General features: G+C 51.3%; 12 protein-coding genes across 12 annotated transcripts; 6 read left to right on the plus strand and 6 right to left on the minus strand.

Annotated features, from left to right (window-relative positions):
- Nucleotides 1-30: 30 nt before the first annotated feature.
- NUU61_004433 (saccharopine dehydrogenase family protein) lies at nucleotides 31-1,526 on the minus strand (the record flags this gene model as incomplete). The annotated part of the gene is made up of 5 exons (XM_056655015.1): nucleotides 31-739; nucleotides 791-915; nucleotides 988-1,060; nucleotides 1,118-1,265; nucleotides 1,337-1,526. 5 exons carry the CDS (start codon nucleotides 1,524-1,526, stop codon nucleotides 31-33), a joined length of 1,245 nt encoding a protein of 414 aa, XP_056513042.1.
- Nucleotides 1,527-2,198: 672 nt separating this feature from the next.
- Nucleotides 2,199-2,820, plus strand: NUU61_004434 (60S ribosomal protein eL43; the record flags this gene model as incomplete). The annotated part of the gene is made up of 4 exons (XM_056655016.1): nucleotides 2,199-2,217; nucleotides 2,305-2,335; nucleotides 2,467-2,631; nucleotides 2,757-2,820. 4 exons carry the CDS (start codon nucleotides 2,199-2,201, stop codon nucleotides 2,818-2,820), a joined length of 279 nt encoding a protein of 92 aa, XP_056513043.1.
- Nucleotides 2,821-3,718: 898 nt separating this feature from the next.
- On the plus strand, nucleotides 3,719-5,691 carry NUU61_004435 (putative PHD and RING finger domain protein; the record flags this gene model as incomplete). Its single annotated transcript, XM_056655017.1, has 2 exons — nucleotides 3,719-3,998; nucleotides 4,091-5,691. The coding sequence occupies 2 exons, from the start codon at nucleotides 3,719-3,721 to the stop codon at nucleotides 5,689-5,691; spliced, it is 1,881 nt and encodes a 626-aa protein (XP_056513044.1).
- Nucleotides 5,692-6,355: 664 nt separating this feature from the next.
- NUU61_004436 (uncharacterized protein) lies at nucleotides 6,356-6,662 on the minus strand (the record flags this gene model as incomplete). The annotated part of the gene is made up of 2 exons (XM_056655018.1): nucleotides 6,356-6,516; nucleotides 6,578-6,662. The coding sequence occupies 2 exons, from the start codon at nucleotides 6,660-6,662 to the stop codon at nucleotides 6,356-6,358; spliced, it is 246 nt and encodes an 81-aa protein (XP_056513045.1).
- A 46-nt stretch (nucleotides 6,663-6,708) lies between these two features.
- On the minus strand, nucleotides 6,709-7,781 carry NUU61_004437 (uncharacterized protein; the record flags this gene model as incomplete). Its single annotated transcript, XM_056655019.1, has 4 exons — nucleotides 6,709-6,825; nucleotides 6,953-7,264; nucleotides 7,354-7,478; nucleotides 7,742-7,781. The coding sequence occupies 4 exons, from the start codon at nucleotides 7,779-7,781 to the stop codon at nucleotides 6,709-6,711; spliced, it is 594 nt and encodes a 197-aa protein (XP_056513046.1).
- Nucleotides 7,782-7,860: 79 nt separating this feature from the next.
- On the minus strand, nucleotides 7,861-8,765 carry NUU61_004438 (SDR family NAD(P)-dependent oxidoreductase; the record flags this gene model as incomplete). The annotated part of the gene is made up of 3 exons (XM_056655020.1): nucleotides 7,861-8,094; nucleotides 8,147-8,278; nucleotides 8,385-8,765. The coding sequence occupies 3 exons, from the start codon at nucleotides 8,763-8,765 to the stop codon at nucleotides 7,861-7,863; spliced, it is 747 nt and encodes a 248-aa protein (XP_056513047.1).
- A 244-nt stretch (nucleotides 8,766-9,009) lies between these two features.
- NUU61_004439 (uncharacterized protein) lies at nucleotides 9,010-10,040 on the plus strand (the record flags this gene model as incomplete). The annotated part of the gene is made up of 2 exons (XM_056655021.1): nucleotides 9,010-9,166; nucleotides 9,283-10,040. 2 exons carry the CDS (start codon nucleotides 9,010-9,012, stop codon nucleotides 10,038-10,040), a joined length of 915 nt encoding a protein of 304 aa, XP_056513048.1.
- Nucleotides 10,041-11,529: 1,489 nt separating this feature from the next.
- Nucleotides 11,530-11,809, minus strand: NUU61_004440 (uncharacterized protein; the record flags this gene model as incomplete). The annotated part of the gene is made up of 2 exons (XM_056655022.1): nucleotides 11,530-11,648; nucleotides 11,737-11,809. The coding sequence occupies 2 exons, from the start codon at nucleotides 11,807-11,809 to the stop codon at nucleotides 11,530-11,532; spliced, it is 192 nt and encodes a 63-aa protein (XP_056513049.1).
- Nucleotides 11,810-12,260: 451 nt separating this feature from the next.
- NUU61_004441 (uncharacterized protein) lies at nucleotides 12,261-13,504 on the plus strand (the record flags this gene model as incomplete). The annotated part of the gene is made up of 3 exons (XM_056655023.1): nucleotides 12,261-12,726; nucleotides 12,806-13,238; nucleotides 13,306-13,504. 3 exons carry the CDS (start codon nucleotides 12,261-12,263, stop codon nucleotides 13,502-13,504), a joined length of 1,098 nt encoding a protein of 365 aa, XP_056513050.1.
- Nucleotides 13,505-13,823: 319 nt separating this feature from the next.
- Nucleotides 13,824-14,294, plus strand: NUU61_004442 (uncharacterized protein; the record flags this gene model as incomplete). The annotated part of the gene is made up of 1 exon (XM_056655024.1): nucleotides 13,824-14,294. One exon carries the CDS (start codon nucleotides 13,824-13,826, stop codon nucleotides 14,292-14,294), a length of 471 nt encoding a protein of 156 aa, XP_056513051.1.
- Nucleotides 14,295-15,791: 1,497 nt separating this feature from the next.
- Nucleotides 15,792-16,298, minus strand: NUU61_004443 (uncharacterized protein; the record flags this gene model as incomplete). The annotated part of the gene is made up of 1 exon (XM_056655025.1): nucleotides 15,792-16,298. The coding sequence occupies one exon, from the start codon at nucleotides 16,296-16,298 to the stop codon at nucleotides 15,792-15,794; it is 507 nt and encodes a 168-aa protein (XP_056513052.1).
- A 1,367-nt stretch (nucleotides 16,299-17,665) lies between these two features.
- NUU61_004444 (adaptor protein STE50) lies at nucleotides 17,666-19,271 on the plus strand (the record flags this gene model as incomplete). The annotated part of the gene is made up of 3 exons (XM_056655026.1): nucleotides 17,666-17,930; nucleotides 17,996-18,157; nucleotides 18,211-19,271. The coding sequence occupies 3 exons, from the start codon at nucleotides 17,666-17,668 to the stop codon at nucleotides 19,269-19,271; spliced, it is 1,488 nt and encodes a 495-aa protein (XP_056513053.1).
- Between the last annotated feature and the right edge of the window lie 281 nt (nucleotides 19,272-19,552).

The following is a 19,552-nucleotide window of genomic DNA, read 5'->3' on the forward strand; positions in this document are numbered from 1 at the left end:
TGCAATTCAAACGACGGCAAGATACCGCTCTTAATAATGGAAGACCTTGGTTTCAATATGGCAGCCGACCTTCTCCAGGCGATCGACAAAGTCCTGGCCCAGAGTAGCCGAAGTGACGATCCCGCCCCGCGAGACCTTTCTGACTTTCTCCTCTTCCTTGAGAATTACCATGGCAGCCTCGGCCAGCAGCAATCCGGTGAAGAGGTACATGCCTCCCTCATAGGACAGCTTGCCGAACATGCGCTGCGGGGCCGTGGAGGACTGGTCTGCAGTTGCGACGGCATGGTATTCAAGGCGGTCATTCAGCGAGTCCTCTCGGCTGGGTCCATTTCCCGGAGAATAGACAAACTTGCGCAGGAGCCAGCGCACGGGCGGGATCATCAGCAGCGACATCCCGAGCAGGAAACCCACATGGATGGCGACGCCGATGAAGGCGTTACGCACGGACAGGAACTGGTGGAAGACGAACCGCTGGCCGTAAAGCTCGGGCATAAGACTGCTGCTGCGGTGCACAAGGGCAACGTCGGCCATTCCGTTCGGAGACGTGGTCACGGAGCCCAGGTCGCGGATCGAGCGCACACCGAATAGCTTCTGCAGGATAGTTTCACCGGGAATATCCTTGGGTGGCGCAGATGCTGTCAGCGAGTACGGGCCAAACGAATCGGGCATCTCGGACATGGGACGCCAGTCGAAGATGCTCAGAATCGTGTTCAGGGTGCCGCCACTAGCACCAGAGGATCTGCCCAGAAAGGTTAGAAACGCTTAAAGATCGTTTAAGGACATGCCATACTTCATTTCCTTTATAGTGCTGTTGATTGACCTAGTTTGGGACGAGAGATCCTCTCGAACTCGCTTGACAAGAGACCATGCCAGGATATCGGCCGGGGCACTCTCTACCCCAACCGAGGGAATGATCTGCCTGCAGTTAGCATTGGGATGGCCTTCACTTTTCATTTCAAAAACAGCGAGAGCTCAAGGGACACACACAATGGCACCATTGGCCTTGGCCGACTCGTGGTATTTGTCGATAATGTACCTGATCCACGGCGTTTCGCCAGTCCTAGGGAGATCGGTCAGATTTTGAATCGCACATCACCAAGAGCAATGAAAGACTCACGCGTCAACATAATGAGTTCCATTGGCGGCACATGCCTCCACCACTGGAGTCGAGTAGAGGTGATAAGGGCCGACACAGTTGATGACCAGCTTCGTCTTCTGAGCTAGCTCGTTCAGTTCTGTAAGGTTGAGCTGAACCACGAGGACATCTATTGAAGACGCGAAATGAGTGAGCAGGCCCAATGAATAACAACAGACACAGCATGATGAAGCTACGCACCTGGCTGGACGCGGTCCGGGTTAAGAGTCTTGAGCTCCTGAGCGATGAGCTCCATCTTGGACGCCGAACGGCCAGCGATAGCCCATTTCAAATCGGTAGGATGATTCTGGACGATATGATCCGCACAGAATCGACCGGTGTAGCCGGTGGGACCCAGGAGAACCAGGTCGTATGGGCGAATGGCAGCCATTTCGGTAGTTGCGAGGTGCTGTAGTTTTGCGGGACAGGATAGCTCTCGGTAGATCACAAGCTCCTCAGGGAGAGTGTGTTGAAGGATGCGTGCTCTTAGATCGAGGGGATGGTATCAATTAGTGGCAAGAGGTATTTTCGACTTCTGCGACTATGACTGATCACCAACACCGGTCGCACAGGGATTTTATAGTGTTTAGCTCTCGCCCGGAGCCGCGGCTCGTAATGCAGCTTGATTCGGATAGAATCACATGACCGGATAGATGGATGCCCCGAGTGACGGTTACGTCAGGGACTAAATTCAGGCAGTCACTCGACATACGTGTACAAAATTCCACATGAATGGCATGGTCACTTTTAGAATTGATATTATCCGTCTATGACCCATTTCCAGATTTGTGTTCTGAGATAGAGGTGCCACAAATTCGATGCCTCACTTGGCAGGCATCAATCAAGAAACAACTATGTTTGTATCATTTGCATAGTGACGACGTTGGTCACGTACCGCACGTGACATCCAAATTAGTGCGAGAGGGTCAGGTGACGTCAGGCACATCAGGTGATCACACCAAGTTGTCGAGCCCTAAGCGAGCCCACTCCACAACCGTCTCTTCAAAGCCTGGTTTTCAGTCTTCTGCTTTGTATTCATCTTCATCCTCAACCCTCAGCCAAGATGACCAAGCGCACCAAGAGTATGTTCCTATCATGCCCCTGATGGTTGCTGTCTATCACAGCAATTTTTTAAATATCCCCTGGACACTGTTGACGATTTCCCACAGAGGTCGGTATCACCGGTAAATATGGTACCAGGTATGCTCTCCGCCCGTCCTCGATAATTACTCGAAAATCCCTCTCGCACGACGGCGTTTTTTTTCCGAACGCAAATCGAATCGCGACTCAACCCACTGAAGCGCTCGATATTGACTTAAATTCCCTCACAGATACGGTGCCTCCCTGCGTAAGCAGGTGAAGAAGATGGAAATCACCCAGCACGCCCGCTACGTCTGCACCTTCTGCGGCAAGAACACCGTCAAGCGCAAGGCTGTTGGGATTTGGGAGTGCAAGGGTTGCCACAAGACCGTCGCCGGTGGTGCTTACACCGTCTCGTAAGTCGCACTCTTCCTGGTCGAAAAGAAATCGAGAAGAAGACGAAAAGGAAACGGGACATGACCCTGACTGGGTCGTTGCCATATCTTGAACACCTGCTGACCGTGGCATGTGTGCCTCGCAGGACCCCGGCCGCCGCTGCCACCCGCTCCACCATCCGCCGTCTCCGTGAAATCGCTGAGGTTTAAACGAGTTGATGGGATTTCCTTTTCCTTCTACGGTTACGTCTGGATACAAAAAATGAAAAATTCGGGATCTGTGGAATTAGCACGAACGCGCGTCACGAATATCGCGTAGATCGATGTGAATCGCGCGAGCGGCATCGTCGGTCCTGTCCGACAAGATAGACACAAATCAACCGCCGAGTTCAGATCGTCCAGAATCTCTTGTCTTCTAGTTGTTTTCTTATCGCCGACGATAGTTCGTCCATGGATGGGCACTGAGGGGGGGGGGGGGGGGGTGGGCGCAGACCAGTAGCCGTAGTTCGAGGTTACAGAGAGCTGTGACCTGAATGTTCTTTGCTATTCTACTGATCTTTCAGATCGAACTTGGATTGGAGCGTTTTTCCTCGCAGATTTGCCTCATACAGGTGGATCGGCTGCGATGAGATAGGCAGAACCAGGTACAAGTATTTAAGATGAAAATTCTGCGGATAAGAGCCCCTGCGATTCCATAGAAGAGAAGGTGAGTTCGCAGAGGCAATGATTTTAGTTAAGGTATATAGATGGATAGATGGTTATACTAGGACCTTGTAGTCTTTTGATGTACGGTCGGGATAGGCCAACTTCAGACCAAACCACGCATAACCTCGACAACCACACCAACCCGGCTTATCTATATCACATAGAACATAGATATCTCTCTATTTCCATTTATATAGAAAGAACATCCACGACAAAATGACCAATCCCGGTGACGCGCAGGGGTGATTTGCCTCAGTCACGTTGTCGCCTGTTTTGCGTTAGACCGGAAATCCGGCCCACCTTCAAAAGGCCCGGCTTCCCTCCCCACACCTTCTCTTCCCCCATACACTTCTCGAGTCGCTCTTCATGCCGCCCTTCACTCCTGGCATCTCCTCCTCTGTCCATGTCCGACACCTGTATTGTCTGCTTAGGAGACCTTGGCGAAAGCGCCAGTGATCCTCTCGTCGAGCCTGTGCCAAGACCTGATATCGGTAATGATGCCATTCCCAATGGTTCGACTAAGCATGGGCTCGACGAGGAGGATCCTGGTCAGATCGCCCAGTTGCTTCCTTGTGGTCACATTTTGCATAATAACTGCTTGAAGCCCTGGGTTGAACGGGCAAACAGCTGTCCAATATGTCGCCGCAGCTTCAACATGGTCGAGCTGAGTGACCGACCTGGTGGTAAGTTATCGCCTCCTTGTTTCTGACGAGAGATCTGTCTTATAGCATTTCATTTGGACCTGTTTGCTGATTTACATCGATGTTTGATCCAGGCTTGGTGACCTCGTCATACGCTGTACAAGACCGGACCCAAGTCGCTGACGTTGATCCTTCGATGATCATCGAATACGTGGAAGATGACCTCGCCGATTTCCAACCATGCACAATCTGTGGCGAAGCGGATAATGAGGATGTACTTCTTTGTGATGGCTGCGATGCTCCCTCTCATCTATATTGCTTGGGGTTGGATGAGATCCCCTCGGGATCTTGGTACTGCCCCCAATGTGAATCACATCGTTCTCTCGGTCCCGCTCCGGAGGTACCAGCCCGTCCATCCCGTACCGCCGAGCGACGGAGCCGTCGCACTCGGGCTCAACAGCGCCGAATGCAAAACCGCAACCAGATGAATTCCCTTCACTGGGCCCGCGTCTGGCAGTCTGTCTGGGACCATTTGAATCTTGATTTGGACTTTCCATTCGATGATGATCGATCAGCTCAGCGTGTCATACAGCAACGCCGTCGGGAAGAGGCCAACCAGCGCGAATTCCGAGCTTGGCAACGCCGATTTGAGGTTGCTGAGAGACAGGGTGGTAACAACCGGTTCCGGGACACCGCATCTCTGTTCGACATTGAACCCGCTCGACCATCGCGGCCGCGAGTTCCCAGGGAACCGACTCCAGAGCCCGAGTCTCTTGAAGAAATGCGCGCCTGGAATGCCTTTGAGAGGGCCCGAGAGATCGAAAACAACCCCAACGCCGCCAGGAAACGGAAGGAACCTACTATGTCCCCATCTCCCGAGCCCACTGAGCCAGAGCGCAAACTCAAACGCCCTCGTACGAGACGCCCTCAGGAACTCGCTGCACTTGCTCAGCAGAATGGGGAATCCTCCCGTGCCGCCAGCGCCAACGCGAGACTCAACGGCGAGGCTCCTACCGGTGAACCGAGCTTTTTGTCATCGCTTCTTAAAGAAGTCGAAGAGGCTTCAACTCCAAGCCGGACAAATTCTTATGGGCCTTCGGGCCCGGCGTCTGGCGCCCCTACCGACCATGCGACTCCTTGGCCATCCTCTCCCTCTATCTCTCCCGCCTCTTCTAACCATTCCTCTCCTCGTCTATCGTCAACCACACCGCCCCCTTTCGCCCGCAGTCGACCCATCTCACCCATCAACCTCAACTCTCCCGCGGAACTTTCGTCGCCCCCCTTCTCCCCCGAGGTGTCCTCTTCTGGGAATCCAACAACCCCTAACGGCACCACTGAGGACTCGATGACTCGGCGTGATAGTGGCCGCCCTCGCTGGCGTATCCCTGGACGTGCAGTACACGCATCGCACTCCCGGTCACCAGACACATCGCCTCAACGCACTGGCCCTTCTCTGGCGGTCAAGTCTGATATCCAGAAGATGGTCGGCGCCGCTCTGAAGCCTCACTATAAAAAGAAAACCCTTTCCAAGGACCAGTACACTGACATTAATCGAACCATCTCCCGCATGCTCTACGATCGCGTCGCGGATGTCGAGTTACTGGATCCCGCGTCACGCGCCGATCTCGAAGCGGCCGCAACAAAGGAAGTTCAGGTCACCATCGACGCCTTGACGCGGACAAAAGGCAAGGATAAACAGCCAATGGTGACAACCGACACTGATGGCGATGTATAATGAAATGCCATGACACTTTTTCCGGCATTTGACGGCGTTTGTTCTCAGCGGATCTTAGGTTCTCGAGGGAATGTATCACCTTCGGCGTTTGGCCCATTCGAGACGGGATCTTCCAATTGTTCTTCAGCGGGATTTGCCATGGCGATTTGCATGTTCCAATACCCTCGACGTGATAATCATCTGGGCTGGTTTTCGTTTGTCTTTTCTGGAGTGCTTCGGAATCCCTTCAATATGATATACCGTGTGTAAACATTGACTTCCCCCCCTCCTTGTGATGCTATATGTGCTGTAGGCGATCATATTTCTATAACCTGAAATAGTAAAACGAGGGATTCGACACAGCCGAGCCAGAATTAATTATGAGCTTGTTCACATCTTTGAGGTGACTTCTCTGGTGTCATCATTGCTGCTCTGGTTTCGACTTGAATAGGCCCTGCATTACCCAAGGGTCAAAGAGCAGTTCCTTCGCTGTAGCTCGTTCCTCTGGTAGCCCGCACAGCATTCTTCGGAGAAGACGTGAAACCCCCTTTTCCTCCCCATCAAGCCTCTTTTCAAGAGCCTCGAGACTGTGGTCTGGCACAGGAGCCATGTCTCTCCACTTGGCTGCTCAAAAGATTGTCAGCTGGATCTATACAATCCATGTCCGGTAGAGCACACACCGTCTTTATCCCAGAACCGGGGACTTTTTTTCACTCGCAAGAAACTCAGGCGGCGGATCTCCCAAGATTGCTTTCATCTCTGCTAGATGATATGAATCATCCAGTTGACCATCGGGGGTCCGAGCTCGGAACAGATGGCTATGTTCAAACAGATCCCAGATCTGGTCTCTTGTCAGTGTTCCCAGTGAATTCAATCATCGTGGCTATTAAATCGGGCTTCATCTTACCACCACCCCGATGTTTCCAGATATCAACCTTGTAATCCCATGTCATATCCAGGATAACCTCCGGTGCGCGATTGATGTCTGGCATGACATCACCCGTGTGGTGAGCGGTGCCCAGTCTCGCTTCGCCGAAATCACACAGCACGGGCGTTCCGTACGAGATAGGCAATGGGCGTGAGATATAGATTATAGATAGTGCGGTCCGGGAGTGTCTTCCGTGGAATGGGCTCCTGGAACTCGGCATCCTCGAACTGCGAAAAAATAGAGGGGTCTTTAATGCCGAGAAGCATGTTGTTTGGTTGAAAATCTGGAGCATGAGAGAATAAGACATTTAATGGATACTCTTGGAGCCGTTTATGAAGACCAACTGGTGTGAACAAGTCCTGCCTCAGTGTGGAGAAAGTCTAGGGCAGCAAGTATGTTTCGGATTGTCATTCTCACTATCTCGCTATTCATGACTTTATCAGGGAGTAGTGGGATGAGCTCGTCGAGGCTAATTCCGAGAGGTCGATGCACCAGGCAAGTGTAGATATTGTGTTCACCTGGGTCTTTGATCTCAAAGTGATCTCCAAGTGGCCGCAGGCATGACTGGACTGCGTGGTCAGACTGTACGGTGCTGAAATGAGTGCATACCTCAAGCTCCTTGTTTATTGATGCCGAACCTGTGTACACTTTCAACGCGACATATTGCTGCCCCCTTTTTCTGTCGGTTACTTGGAGCGATGTAGATTGAATATGGAGGATAGGTATCCTCGCAGCAAGTCCCGACATAGCCATACAGTCGCGTTGGACCCGTACCCTAACTTGCCCACTACTTGGTATCGGTTGTTGAATACTTCACCAATGTGGACCAGATAGAACTTGGTCGGATTGTAAGTGGGAATTAATTCTTCTTCAATGAGAACTCAATGTTTTCCCAGCCGGTACTGGGAAAGGTTGGCGGTTCCCAGGGCTGAGCAAGGTTCGATATGCTGCGCTGGCTGAGCCTTGGTGAAATGAAGGGGGGCTGTAGGATGAAGAGAAAGCCGAGTGATTGGATTCCGCAAAAGCGACTGCCTTTTCAAGAGGCTGAAGCAAATTCTTTTCACCATGGCATTTGCTGGATAGCGACGAGCAGTGTTGATCACTATATGTCGCGTCTGTCAGAATAACTCCTTTTGCACCTACAGGGGTGTTGTAGGGTGAAAGGCGCACGGCTCATGCTCATTCTATAAGCACCTACAATACTTGGGTCTGAGGTGTATAAAACCAATGTTTATAAAATTTCCCCAGCACCTATGCACTGCTTATCCATTGACGCTGGCGCTCTTCGACATTCCAATCCCCACTGCGGCTGTCGTCCCTGCATCGACCGGAAGAATCACTCCAGTCATCCACCGCGCATGAGGACCCGCCAGAAACACCACGGCACCAGCACAATCCCAACCATTTCCTTCAGTGCCTAGCAAACTCCGCTTACGGCGCGCCTCACGAGCTTCCTCGCTCATGCCGTTTCCATACATCATCGGGGTATAGAGCATCTACACAGAAATCAGTGCCGGGGTCCATTAATAGGGTGATCAATGGACTCACTCCCGGACACACACAGTTGACTCGAATTCCCTCCGAGGCATGATGGGCTGCCATCGCGTGTGTCAAGTTGACCACCGCGCCCTTGGCCGTCGGATATAGCAAATGCGGCGTCCCCCCTTCAGCCCAGCAACGCTGCCAATATTGACAATGCTCCCTCGGACCTCGCCATTATTCTGTATCATTGCTGGGATTGCATACTTGCTCATCTGAACCATGCTGGCGACATTGATTTCCATACTTTCGCCCATTCTGCCATATCCACATCCACGGCAGTCCCTGACGCGCCTGCGACCCCGACATTGTTCACCAAGATGTCCAAGCCACCAAACTGTTCCATTGCGTAGTGTAATACTGCCTTGCAACATTCCATTGACGCAACATCCGCGCAGAACGGCAGGGCTTCTCCGCGTCCGGGTTTAGATGCTATCATCTCGACGGTCTTCTTCGCCCACTCGATATTGAGGTTGACACAGAGTACATCGCAGCCATCGTCAGCAAGCAAAATTGAAATTGCTCGCCCGTTGCCGATTCCATCACCCAGACAGCCTGCTCCCGTCACGATGGCAGTCTTGCCCTTGAGAGAGCAGGAGGGAGGTTCTGAAGGAATGCCTGGGTCCATTCGAGATTGAGTCTGTACTGAAATGGCCGGTTATCTGGTTAATTGTGAATATGCCCAGTTATATCAGCAATATGTTGCCAGCTTTCACCCAGCACCGGATTTCCCGTTTCGTATGGATCTTCATGCGGGGAACCGAATGCGTTGTAACCGAACCGAGGCATAACGTGGTGGGGCAGAGATCGTTGTTGTACAGTACACATCGGAGACATTCTTTGTGTCCTCATCGCTCCTCTCTTGAATAACTATGGCCGACTTCTCTGAATACACGGGCCCAAGCCCAGACTGGCTCGCCTTGGAGCCAACTCTCCCTCAGCCGCCGAAGGACCTCTCGGTGCAGCAGATGAAGGATCTTGTGAACAAGGACCGTGAGGAGTCTGCGGCACAGGACATGATTGAGCAAGGTGAGTTGTCAAAATAAGCGGTTGAAAGCTTCTTCTTTGTGGGGATGTGGAGCATCACTTTGTGTTTATCTCAGCCCTAACTCGTTCCCTCCCCAAAACAGGTCTCACCTCCCAAGTCCAAATTCACGACTTCACCGTCCCAACTCGCGATGGTGCAACCGTTGAAGCACGCACTTACCGCCCTGCTGGTGTTCCCTTATCTGAAGGGCTACCAGTCTTCATCTATTTCCACGGCGGAGGCTTTCTTTTCGGTACACTGGCCTCGGAGGATGCAATCTGCTCGCGGATAGTAGTCGCACGCGCGCAGAAGGGCACGCCCGTCGTGGTGTTCAACGTGAACTACCGACACAGCCCCGAGCACCAGTACCCAACCTCCTGGAACGACACTGAAGACGCCTTCGTGTGGCTGCACAAGCACATCAAAGAAATCGGCGGGCTGAGCGACCAGGTCGTCGTGGGCGGCAATTCCGCCGGATCATGGATGACTGCCTCACTGGCACTCGCCCAGCTCCGTGGCGAGGATCAGCGACTTGCAGCGTGTCCGAAGATCCGGGGCCTAGTGCTGATGATCCCTGGGTTGGTCATGTTGGATTACTATGCGCCACGCCAGGATCTGCTTCGTAGCCCGGAGATCTCGAGTTTGGTGCAGTGTGCTGAGGCCCCTATTTTGCCTATTAGTCGCCTCAACTATTTTTATCATCTGCTGGGTGTGTACGGTATCAAGGATGCAGATGGTGATCGCAGGTTGAACCCTGGGAACGCCACGGCCGAGGAGGTCAAGAGGCTTCCGCCCACGACTTTTGGGATTGCTGGGAATGATCCATTGAGGGATGAGGGATTGTTCTTCGGGAAGTTGCTCAGCGAGAACGGGTGAGTTTGATGCATCTTACACTGCTCAGGACTTGGCTAATACCGGTTGATTCACCAGCGTCGCCACTAACGTCAATCTCTTCCGGGGTGTCCCTCATGGCTTTAGGCGTTACGGAGACAAGCTGTCGGCGAGCAAAAAATGGGATGAGGTCATAAGTGATGGTGTTTCCTGGGCGTTGGCAAACCCATCGCCTGGGCCTTTTGAGATCAAGTCGGATTAAGAGCGTCTGGATGAACTCTGTTGTATAGAGCAAATGAGTAAGCGGTTTGAACTATCTATACATCTATTTGCCTATCGTTTTTCATAAACAGATCACAAGGATCAAGAGAAAGATCTTAAGCTTGGCCCTTTGTAATTTTGACCCGTCAAGACAAAGGAAGGGAAGCCTAGGTCGCTACGCAACGCCTTTGCCACCTGCATTCTCCTCGCTATCCTCAACTTATCTTCAACCTTCATCCTCAACCTTCATCATCAACCTCCATTATCAAGTCAACCCCCTGGCAGGGCCCAATTTCCCGCAATGAATATTCTACCACCCATGTTCTCAGGAAATCCCGGGAGAGAGTGGATTTCTATATTGAATATTGCGAGTTCATGGGGGAGGCCAGCGGTCTAGATGCAGCAAAGCAGAAACGGGGCAAGTTACTTTCGCTCCACGGCGGCCTACGAGAGGGAGCTGCCCATATTACGCCTATGTGGATGAAGCCCGTGCTCTCCAGTCTGGATTGCCGGCTTATCTGGAAGCTACTTTAGCAAAAGCCTGGATTGACGGACTGACCGATCAAGTGGCCAGCAAGATTGTCGCTGAGTACCAGCTTTCAAACAAGTACAATAACAAGGAAATCACCCTGGAAGACTCTGTCGACGAGGCGCGCAATCTGGTCAGCCACACCGAGGTGGTGAATGGGGATCTTGTTGTTCCCAAGGCCTGGAATGAGCGCATGCTGGATGCCTTGGGGGGGGGGGGGGGGATTATGGAAGTTTTGAGATACTTCCAGTGGAGTAGCGTGTGAAGAAGTTCTGTTTGACAGGGATAAACGATTGTCTGGTTGCCAGATGTGGGTATGCCCACTCGCTAGAGACAAGAACAGTGGGGCAGGTCTGGCGTGAAGTGCTCGTCAGGCCCAGGGATCGCGAAACCTAAAAGACTTTAAGCTTAACCTCGGCGGCTGAAGATACAAATGCTAGCTTAGTTTTAACCTTTTTTTCTCTTCTTTATTCCCCACTGTGTTTTGCTTGGGGAAATCTCTCTCCCTGGGTTGTGCTCTGACAATCTAGCGTGCCGATCCACTATCGGAACACGACCCAGTACATCGGCAACAGATTGACATTGGACACGAACTGCCGATCGACGGGCTGTAAACAAACCTATGGGGTGTTCGCCCCAGCCGGCCAATGCTACAACGCCCTCAACTTTGTGATCAACGCATACAAAGGCTACGCAAGCATCTTCGAAACGCTCAATGAGATATTCAAAGAATATGCGACATTTTTAGGTCGTTTGGACAAATATGCCCAAGGCAAGATGAGTCGCGAGTTGAGCATGGTGGCCTGCAAAGTTCTGCGCCACTTCGTCGATATGCGAGAAAGCTTCGAAGTTGCGCAGTTCCCCTCTTTTCAAAATCAAGACCATGACAAAGATCGCCTTTCTTGCGCAGAATGAGTTTTCAAGTTCGTTAGAAATAATGAATCAACTCACTAGGGACGAAGAGTTGGAGCGTGGTACCGATATGTACGTTAACCTCGGAGACGCTGGACAACCCCCGAAACATCGTTGGCGTTTTGGCAGAGCAACGAGCAGAGAGAACAGAAGAAAACAAGGATTAAAGGGACAGTAAACGTCTTCTACGCGTCCTAGACTTTGACACAAGCCCAGACGGGATGGTGATGGTCCTATTACAACTTAGGGTCAACTTATCAAAACTTCCGCCACCACAATGTGGAAGGGACTGGCCAATAGCTCCCACGAGAGAGCCATTTATTGAATGGGCAAAGAAACACTCAGATGTGCCTGTTCTAGGAGTTGTCGGTGGAGAGGCTTCGGGAAAGAGTTATTTGGCTTCTTCTGCTATCGCTCATTTACGAGTATATGGCTTCGGCGAAGCAATCAACTCCAGACACCTGGTTGCTTTCTACTTCCTCGATAAAAAAAAGGCCAACTCAGGGATTGAAGGGCTTGGCAAGTCCATCATCTGGCAATTTGCCCAGAGCGATGCGTCGTACATGCAAACGGCTGCCATAGCGTGTGAACATATCCCCAGCATCGAGCCCAAAGAATTTTTAACCCAGCTGCTTCTCGACAACCTCAAGCGGCTAAATGCCATCGATATAAAGTTCTATATTGTCTTAAACAAAATTGGTGATAGTGAAGACAATGTGTATAACGGAGTATTCAATTTCTTGAAAAATGCCTCGTCTGCCGGCAAAGGATCAGTTCGCGTGCTGTTCACTGCAACAGAGGGCACCACCAAGAAGCTCAAGCAGCGTGGCCTGAAGTGTTCTACCATGTCTATGAACCGGAATATTAAAGATATCCGCAAGTACATCGACACGCGGATGGATAAGATGGATGTTTTCTCCGACACCGAAGACGATCAAGTCCAAGACCTTCGGAAGACCATTCAGACCAGGCTTTATGCACAGACCGGAGGAAACTACTACATGATGGATAAGACTCTCAGCGAGATCAGTACCCTGGATCTTGACCGAGACATCCACAAAGCCCTTGCTGGAAGCTGCCGCTGGAGATATCCTATATGCAAGACGAGATCCGGCTGCGGCCTTCTTCCTCGTCGGGTATAGATTGGGAACAATCTATCTGGGCAAGGCAAAATGGGCCAAAGAGGGCAAGCAGGAAGATGAGGCCAAGAGATGGCTGCATAGACTGTCTGAAGTCGTTCCTGAACAAGTACCCGAGAACCAGATGCGCCTCCCACTGAGTCCCTTTGCTGCCCGATACTACCACAATTACGGTAACCTGCAGGCGGCCCGGAGTGCGGCACACAATACATTGAGAATGGCCATGGAGTTGTTATCAGATGGTGACTCGACGAACGACATCCTTGCCTACAAGAAGATTCTCTATGCTGTCATTCTATTCGAGGATGAAATCAATGCTGCCACTGCTCTTGCGATGATGAAGGTGGAGGCTCCTGATGGCGTCCTTTCCATGGACTGCTCCTGCCATTGTGGCCACCGATGGTCCGTTCCGGGGGATATATGGTGGTGCATGGACTGCATCAATGTCGTCCTGACGACCTAGTGCAAGGAAGGAGGCTGTCAAGGACCGGAGGATTGTCAATCACGTCTGCCACGAGAGCCACGGCTATTTCTATATTCCCAAATGGAACGAGCAGAAGACTAGCCAGGTGCCTGAGACCCTCGTGCCGTGGAATGGGGAGATCGTTAAGATGGAGCGGTGGCGGAAGGAAATCACTAAGGCCTATCATTTGACCAAGTTTTCGTGATATAGTGGAGCAGATGTTGATATCTTTTCTCTTTCTCTTCCTACTCTTTGTTCTATTCAAGTCATACTCGGAATATATAATTAAAGCCCACGAGACCAGTACTGAAAAGATGAAGCATCCAACGTCCCCCTTGTTCTCCATCTCTATCTCCTCACAGCACCATGTTCCGACATATTTCCAAGCATCCCCCAGACCTAAAGAGATCTATTTTAACAAATAATTTGAATATTGGGACAATATCTACCGTGATCATTTCCCCGAGACGCAGAACCTATTGCTCTCATGCCCACGATGCCTCTTTTCAAAACACCACCAGGAGATGGGTGTAGATTTTCATCTGCAATCCAAACAGCTCCATTCTGAAGACTTTGCCAGATATAATGAGACAGAGCAATTGCGACCAAGATATGTCAAATTTGACCCTGTAGCACTACAACGCGTGGCAGCCAACGCAGTTGGTAGAGATCGGTGCCTTCTGATCACGAAGCTTGCTGAAGGTGGCTTTAACAAGATCTTCCTTCTAGCGACAGACGATGGCCGTGAGGATATCGCCCGCATTCCAATCCCGATTGCTGGTTCGCCTCATTATACGACTGCCAGGGAAGTAGCTACGATCAATTTTCTGCGCAATGTCTTCGGACTCCCCGTTCCCCGTATCTTGGCTTATTCAACTTCATCGAATAACTCTGTCGGTGCGGAATACATCATCATGGAACGGGTACAAGGCGAAAGTCTTGCCTCGAGATGGCTTTCCCTTACAACCGATGAAGTGAAGCACGTTATGACATAACTAGCCCAGGAGGAGAAGAAGCTTTTCTCTTTTCAATTTCCTGGGTTTGGGAGTCTTTATCACAGTCATTACATCCAGGGAGATCCGTATATCCCCCTTAAAGTTCAAGGTTACTGCATAGGACCTGTTGCTAAGCGGTTGTTCTGGCATGGCGAACGAAGTCAAATGAATATTGATCGTGGTCCTTGTAGGCCCACCCCATGATAGGTTTTACGACATAAGATTAACCTGAATATCCTAGGGTCCAATGCGTCCGACTGTTTAACGGCCTTGGCTCGTCAAGAAATCCACTTCCTCTTGACTCACGCCCAGCCTCGGCCGAGACGGACATTCCTTCTTCCAACACAACACGATATCTTGCCTAGCGAGCACATTTCGGCTCCTTGAAAGGCTTCTAGAACTAGCACCGATGTTGATTCCGGACGAAAACGGTCTCAGTCTTCCGGTACTATGGCATCCAGACCTCAGCTTAGCCAATATCCTTTTTGTTCCGGGCTCGAGTGAGATTGCTTGTATTATTGATTGGCAAGATACTATCGTTTCCCGTTATTCACGCAGACAGGGTATCCGGTGTTCTGGAAACATGGCTCATCGCGTGTTCAGAGTCTGGATATCCCTGCTCTCCCGGATAATTTTAATGACCTGAGCGATGGGGAAAAAGCACAGGTAATAATCAAACAGCGCCTCGAGGAGATGAATCTCTATTACACAGCAGCGACTGGGATTCATAATGAACAGCATCTGAAAGCTCTACGGACCCCTTTCCTGAGTATGCGAAAATATTTGATCCAGCAAACGGGATATCCCTGGGACGCGGATGTCATCAACCTACGCGCCGCACTTGTCGGCATCACGAGCAGCATAGTCTGGAGTCGAATCTCTCCATTTCCTTGTCCGGTGTCTTTCTCTCAGGAAGAACGGGAGAGATCTGCAGAAGAATCCTGTAGCTCTGCTCTCTCGGATCAGGAGCGTGACATATGTTGGCAAAATTGGCCCTTCAATGACGATGAAGACGATACTCCACCACCAAGACTGGATTCTTGATCGCAGTTTTGATACTTCAACATCATCCGTCAATGGGTTCCAACCGTCCTAGTTACTGTGGTCCCATTGCAGGAAGCCGACAGAGAAAAATGCATGCATTCTATAGGATATGAACAAGGCTATGGATTCATAAGATTTAGAGACGCCATATGCTTAGCTCCAGCTAATATCCTTGAAGTACAGACCTAAGAAAGGTAATATCAAGAGGTCATACGGGGAAACAACGTTCCCTGCGCAATGCAATTGTCTATTCATTGATGCGAAAGCGCCTCGACCAGACATGCATCCCCAGGAATCATAGATGGGTTCATGCAAGGTCCCATGCCGCAGCCGGTCCCGAAACCAAGTAAATACTCCAGGCATCAAACCAAAATCAAAGAGACAAATGCACCGCTGTGCATGTGGATATCACACCTCCTCTGTCGACGCTCGTCCTTCTCATTCCGGGTATAGTCACTTCTTGTCCCCGTTCACGCCCCCCTCTCCCTCCAAGTCAACCACTTCCCGCAAGATATCCTTGAGGCCGCGCACGCCCTCATCCACAACTGTGTCCGGAATGCGCACGTCAACCTCCTCGATGTACTTCAGTGGGTCGTAATGATCACTGTGGGAATTCCCGCCCTTGCCGTCCTTTTTTGTCCCATTTACTGCTCCCTCCTTCGATCCATTCTGAGTTGTGTTGCCATTCTGGTCTGCGGGGGTCTTCGCGCCCAGCGCCGGGTGGGTCCTGCCCTCCGCCGAAGCGACGACCGCATCCATCACATCGTCAAAGGTTTCGCAGCGGCCTGAGCGGAGGAGCTCAGTCGCAAGGCTCGTAATTCGGTCAGTCCATCCTGCTCGGTGTAAGGAGCCCAGAAGAGTGTCTTGGAGATCTTCAAGGGCTGATGTGGCGGCGAGCTTGGTGAGGAGGTCGGATTCGAGGGCGTCCGGGGTCGCAGAGGTATTAGCGGAGGAGGGCATGGTGGAGAGAATTGGCGGAGTAGAATATCGGCGGAGATGAGGGCGAAGAGGGTTTTGGTGTCAATCACGAATGCGCAGGTCGCGCCGAGGTCGAGCACACTGGTCTGTTCGTACCCGTGGCGCAATCGAAGCTTGCGCAAGTTGGTGCATGCGCCAGCTTAATGCCGGGCAGAGGGAACAGCAGCCGTCGATACCAGATGGGAAAAAGGGGACCTGCCCCTTGAGTGAACCCAGAGACAGCCGACTATGCGGGGAGTTGCTGGGTGTCGGGAGGCGCAAAGAGAAAAGTGGATATCGCGAATGACGAAGTGGGAAAGGAGAGAACAGGGTCGGAGGAGACAGGAAGCCAACAATCTAAATAGAAGCACCCATGGCACAAGAAGAACCCACCACAATCACAATTGCACCATTGACACACTGTCAATCGGAAGCTTGAATGACGAGGACTTCGAGGTCAGATTGACCGGGCCAATCGGTGTGGAGCATTCCCTATGCGGTCAATCCGATCTATGGACACTACGATGTGGCTGGGAGTCGAGCACATTTCAATTAGAGCAGTAGTCTCGTATTAAGAAGCCTTTATTGAAGCAATAGTAGCAATGATTCTATCAATAGTCAATCCTCCCCGGCTACCTGTCTAGGTTGCCCGACAATCCTTTGGCGCTGAATGCTCCAATAATAGAAAGACGTCGAGGATTGGCGTATTAGAGAACGTTGGAAACCTCGTAAGTAGTATGTAAACAATCGGCATTGATCAGTCTATTGATCAGTCTATTGATCAATCTATTCAATTGTTATTTTTTTTTTTTTTTTTTTTTTGAAACAATAAAAATCGAAGATTGTCCATGTCCAGGTCACGTGGCAACTCTGCGCCCAGACGTCCCTCTCGATCCCCGCGTCGGACTTCGTCTGTTCACTGGGAAAACATTGCTCGCGCCAGTCTCGCTTCACCCCCCAGCAACTACGACAGCCACAACACCTGATGACATACTACCTGGCCTGTCGAATCTCTTCGCCTGTCTCAGATCTCCGGCGCCGAGTCAACATACACTGACGTCCCGATACCCATCGCCATCAACCTTCAGTATTGGTGAGATTTGCGTTTCGCGCACGACTCGTCCAGCCTGTCTAGCCTATACAGCCAAACCGTTACGCTCCAATATCCTTCTCTGGTCCATGCTTGTTTGGAACGCCCGAGTCTCCCCTGGGTCGATCCGCTTATCCGGCCTGCGCATGACTGAGACCGTTCATCCCACCACCGACCATATTCTTTATCCGCTTTGCTGGTTATAGTTCCTCCGCTCTGGCGGTGGCGCCTGTCCACTTGGTCCTTCATCTAACGAACTACCCGAAAATATACCGTCACCATGTCCTTCCCAACCTCCTACCACGCCGACTCTGACGCGGACGATGAATATGAACGGAGCGTTGTCATGTCGCCGCATCTTCCCACGGACTCCGAAGCTTCTCCCACAGACACCGATATTCCATCATCAGAACACACGCCGACCAAATTTGGCTATGGTGATGGCCCTCGCTCTCCACGATCAATTATCTCGGAATGGACAATCGACGAATGTGTGGAGTTTATGACGTCCCTTGGGTTACTTCAATACTGTGGCACGTTTCGAGGTGAGCAGACTTGTTGGATGGCGGAAAACACAGCAGTTACCGGATACTGACCCACGATTTCTCAGAAAATGCGATTGTTGGCGAAGCGCTGATTGCGCTCAAGCACGATGAACTGAAAGAAATGGGAATCAACAGTGTCGGCCATCGGTTGACGATTCTGAAGAGTGTATATGAAATTAAAACCAAACAGAATGTGCCCTTCGATGTCGACCATTATATCCCTCTCTGTATGATCCCCAGGGTTTCCTTTGTTTGTTCTCGACCTGACCTTTTCCTGCAGCGGCGGACCAAAGCATGAATGAAAACGCAACTCAAGATGACCTGGCTCGCTTGATCCAATCAATTCGGGTCCGCGACGAAAAAATTGTATCAGTCGAGACAGAGATGCGCCGGCTTGCCGACGATTATCGGCGGTTGCGGGAGGAAATATTGCCCGTCATCAAGATCGCAAAAGATCGATCGCAACCACTGCCTCCCCCTTCCTCGTTAGGACAACCCTTAGACACGCATCACCACGACAGTCAGACCCTCACCTCGCCATCTCAACTCACCCTTGTCGACAATTCCACAACTTCAAAGCTCGCCCGCGCTTTCTCAAAGCGCACTTACGGAGGCTTGACTCCCAAGAATACTTCGCCAACCCATATCCCGCCTTCGATTCAGGAAGGACGCAGTTACCACGATACTTCAACCTTGGATCCGTCAACCGCCGCTTCATCCCATCTTACAGCTTCAATGAACGGGGGGCTACGGCATTCGCCAGGAATCCCCTCACCAACCTCGCCGAGTACACTTCATCCCCAACATCAGACACTCAACCCACGATCCTACTCGCAGCCAAGCTCAAACAATCCCAGCCGTAACACATATGATCACGGCGAAGAGACACCCATCGCTCAATCTCGATCAGAACGGCTAACCACCGGTCCACCGCCAACAGCCCGCACTGAGACCCCTTCTTCGGCATCACGAATTGAATCGCGGGGCCCTGGCGAACCATCGAGCGTGGAAATTTTCAAGTCATTCCGCGTCTCTTGGGATGACCCGTGCTACAAAGTCCTTCCCGCTGCGCTGAAGAAATACAACATCAACTCAGACTGGAAAGGCTACGCTCTCTATATTGTGTATGGGGATCAAGAGCGATGTCTGGCCATGGAAGAGAAGCCTCTGATCCTCTTCAAGCAACTTGAGAGGGAAGGGCGCAAGCCGATGTTTATGCTGCGGAAGATCCATATGGATCCTGCTACCTATCCCCCAGGTGCTGGTGGCTCTGCACCCAATAGCGCCGGGTTTGATGGAGGTCGACAAGCGCAGATCAATTTACCAGGCGGTGTTCTGTGATTGTGATTGACAGCTCCCCCCGGCGCGCAGGGAGTCTTTGGTTCCATGCATTTGTGTCTATGGCTTGAGATACCCGGTGACTTGTGACTATTTCCTTTATTTTCTGCTTGTTTGCATATGGCTTCATCTGTGGATCCGCCCCTCACTTTTATCGGCTTTATCGGTGTTCTGTGTGGTCGCGGAGGCTCGGATTTCGCCCTCGGAAGGATGGATTCATGGATGACTTTGGCGTTCTCTTCTTTCCTTTGACTGACACTCTCGTCTTATATACCGCATTGTGT

Source organism: Penicillium alfredii (assembly GCF_028826965.1).
Source record: "Penicillium alfredii strain IBT 34128 chromosome Unknown utg000005l_segment0_segment0, whole genome shotgun sequence".
Lineage (NCBI taxonomy): Eukaryota > Fungi > Ascomycota > Eurotiomycetes > Eurotiales > Aspergillaceae > Penicillium > Penicillium alfredii.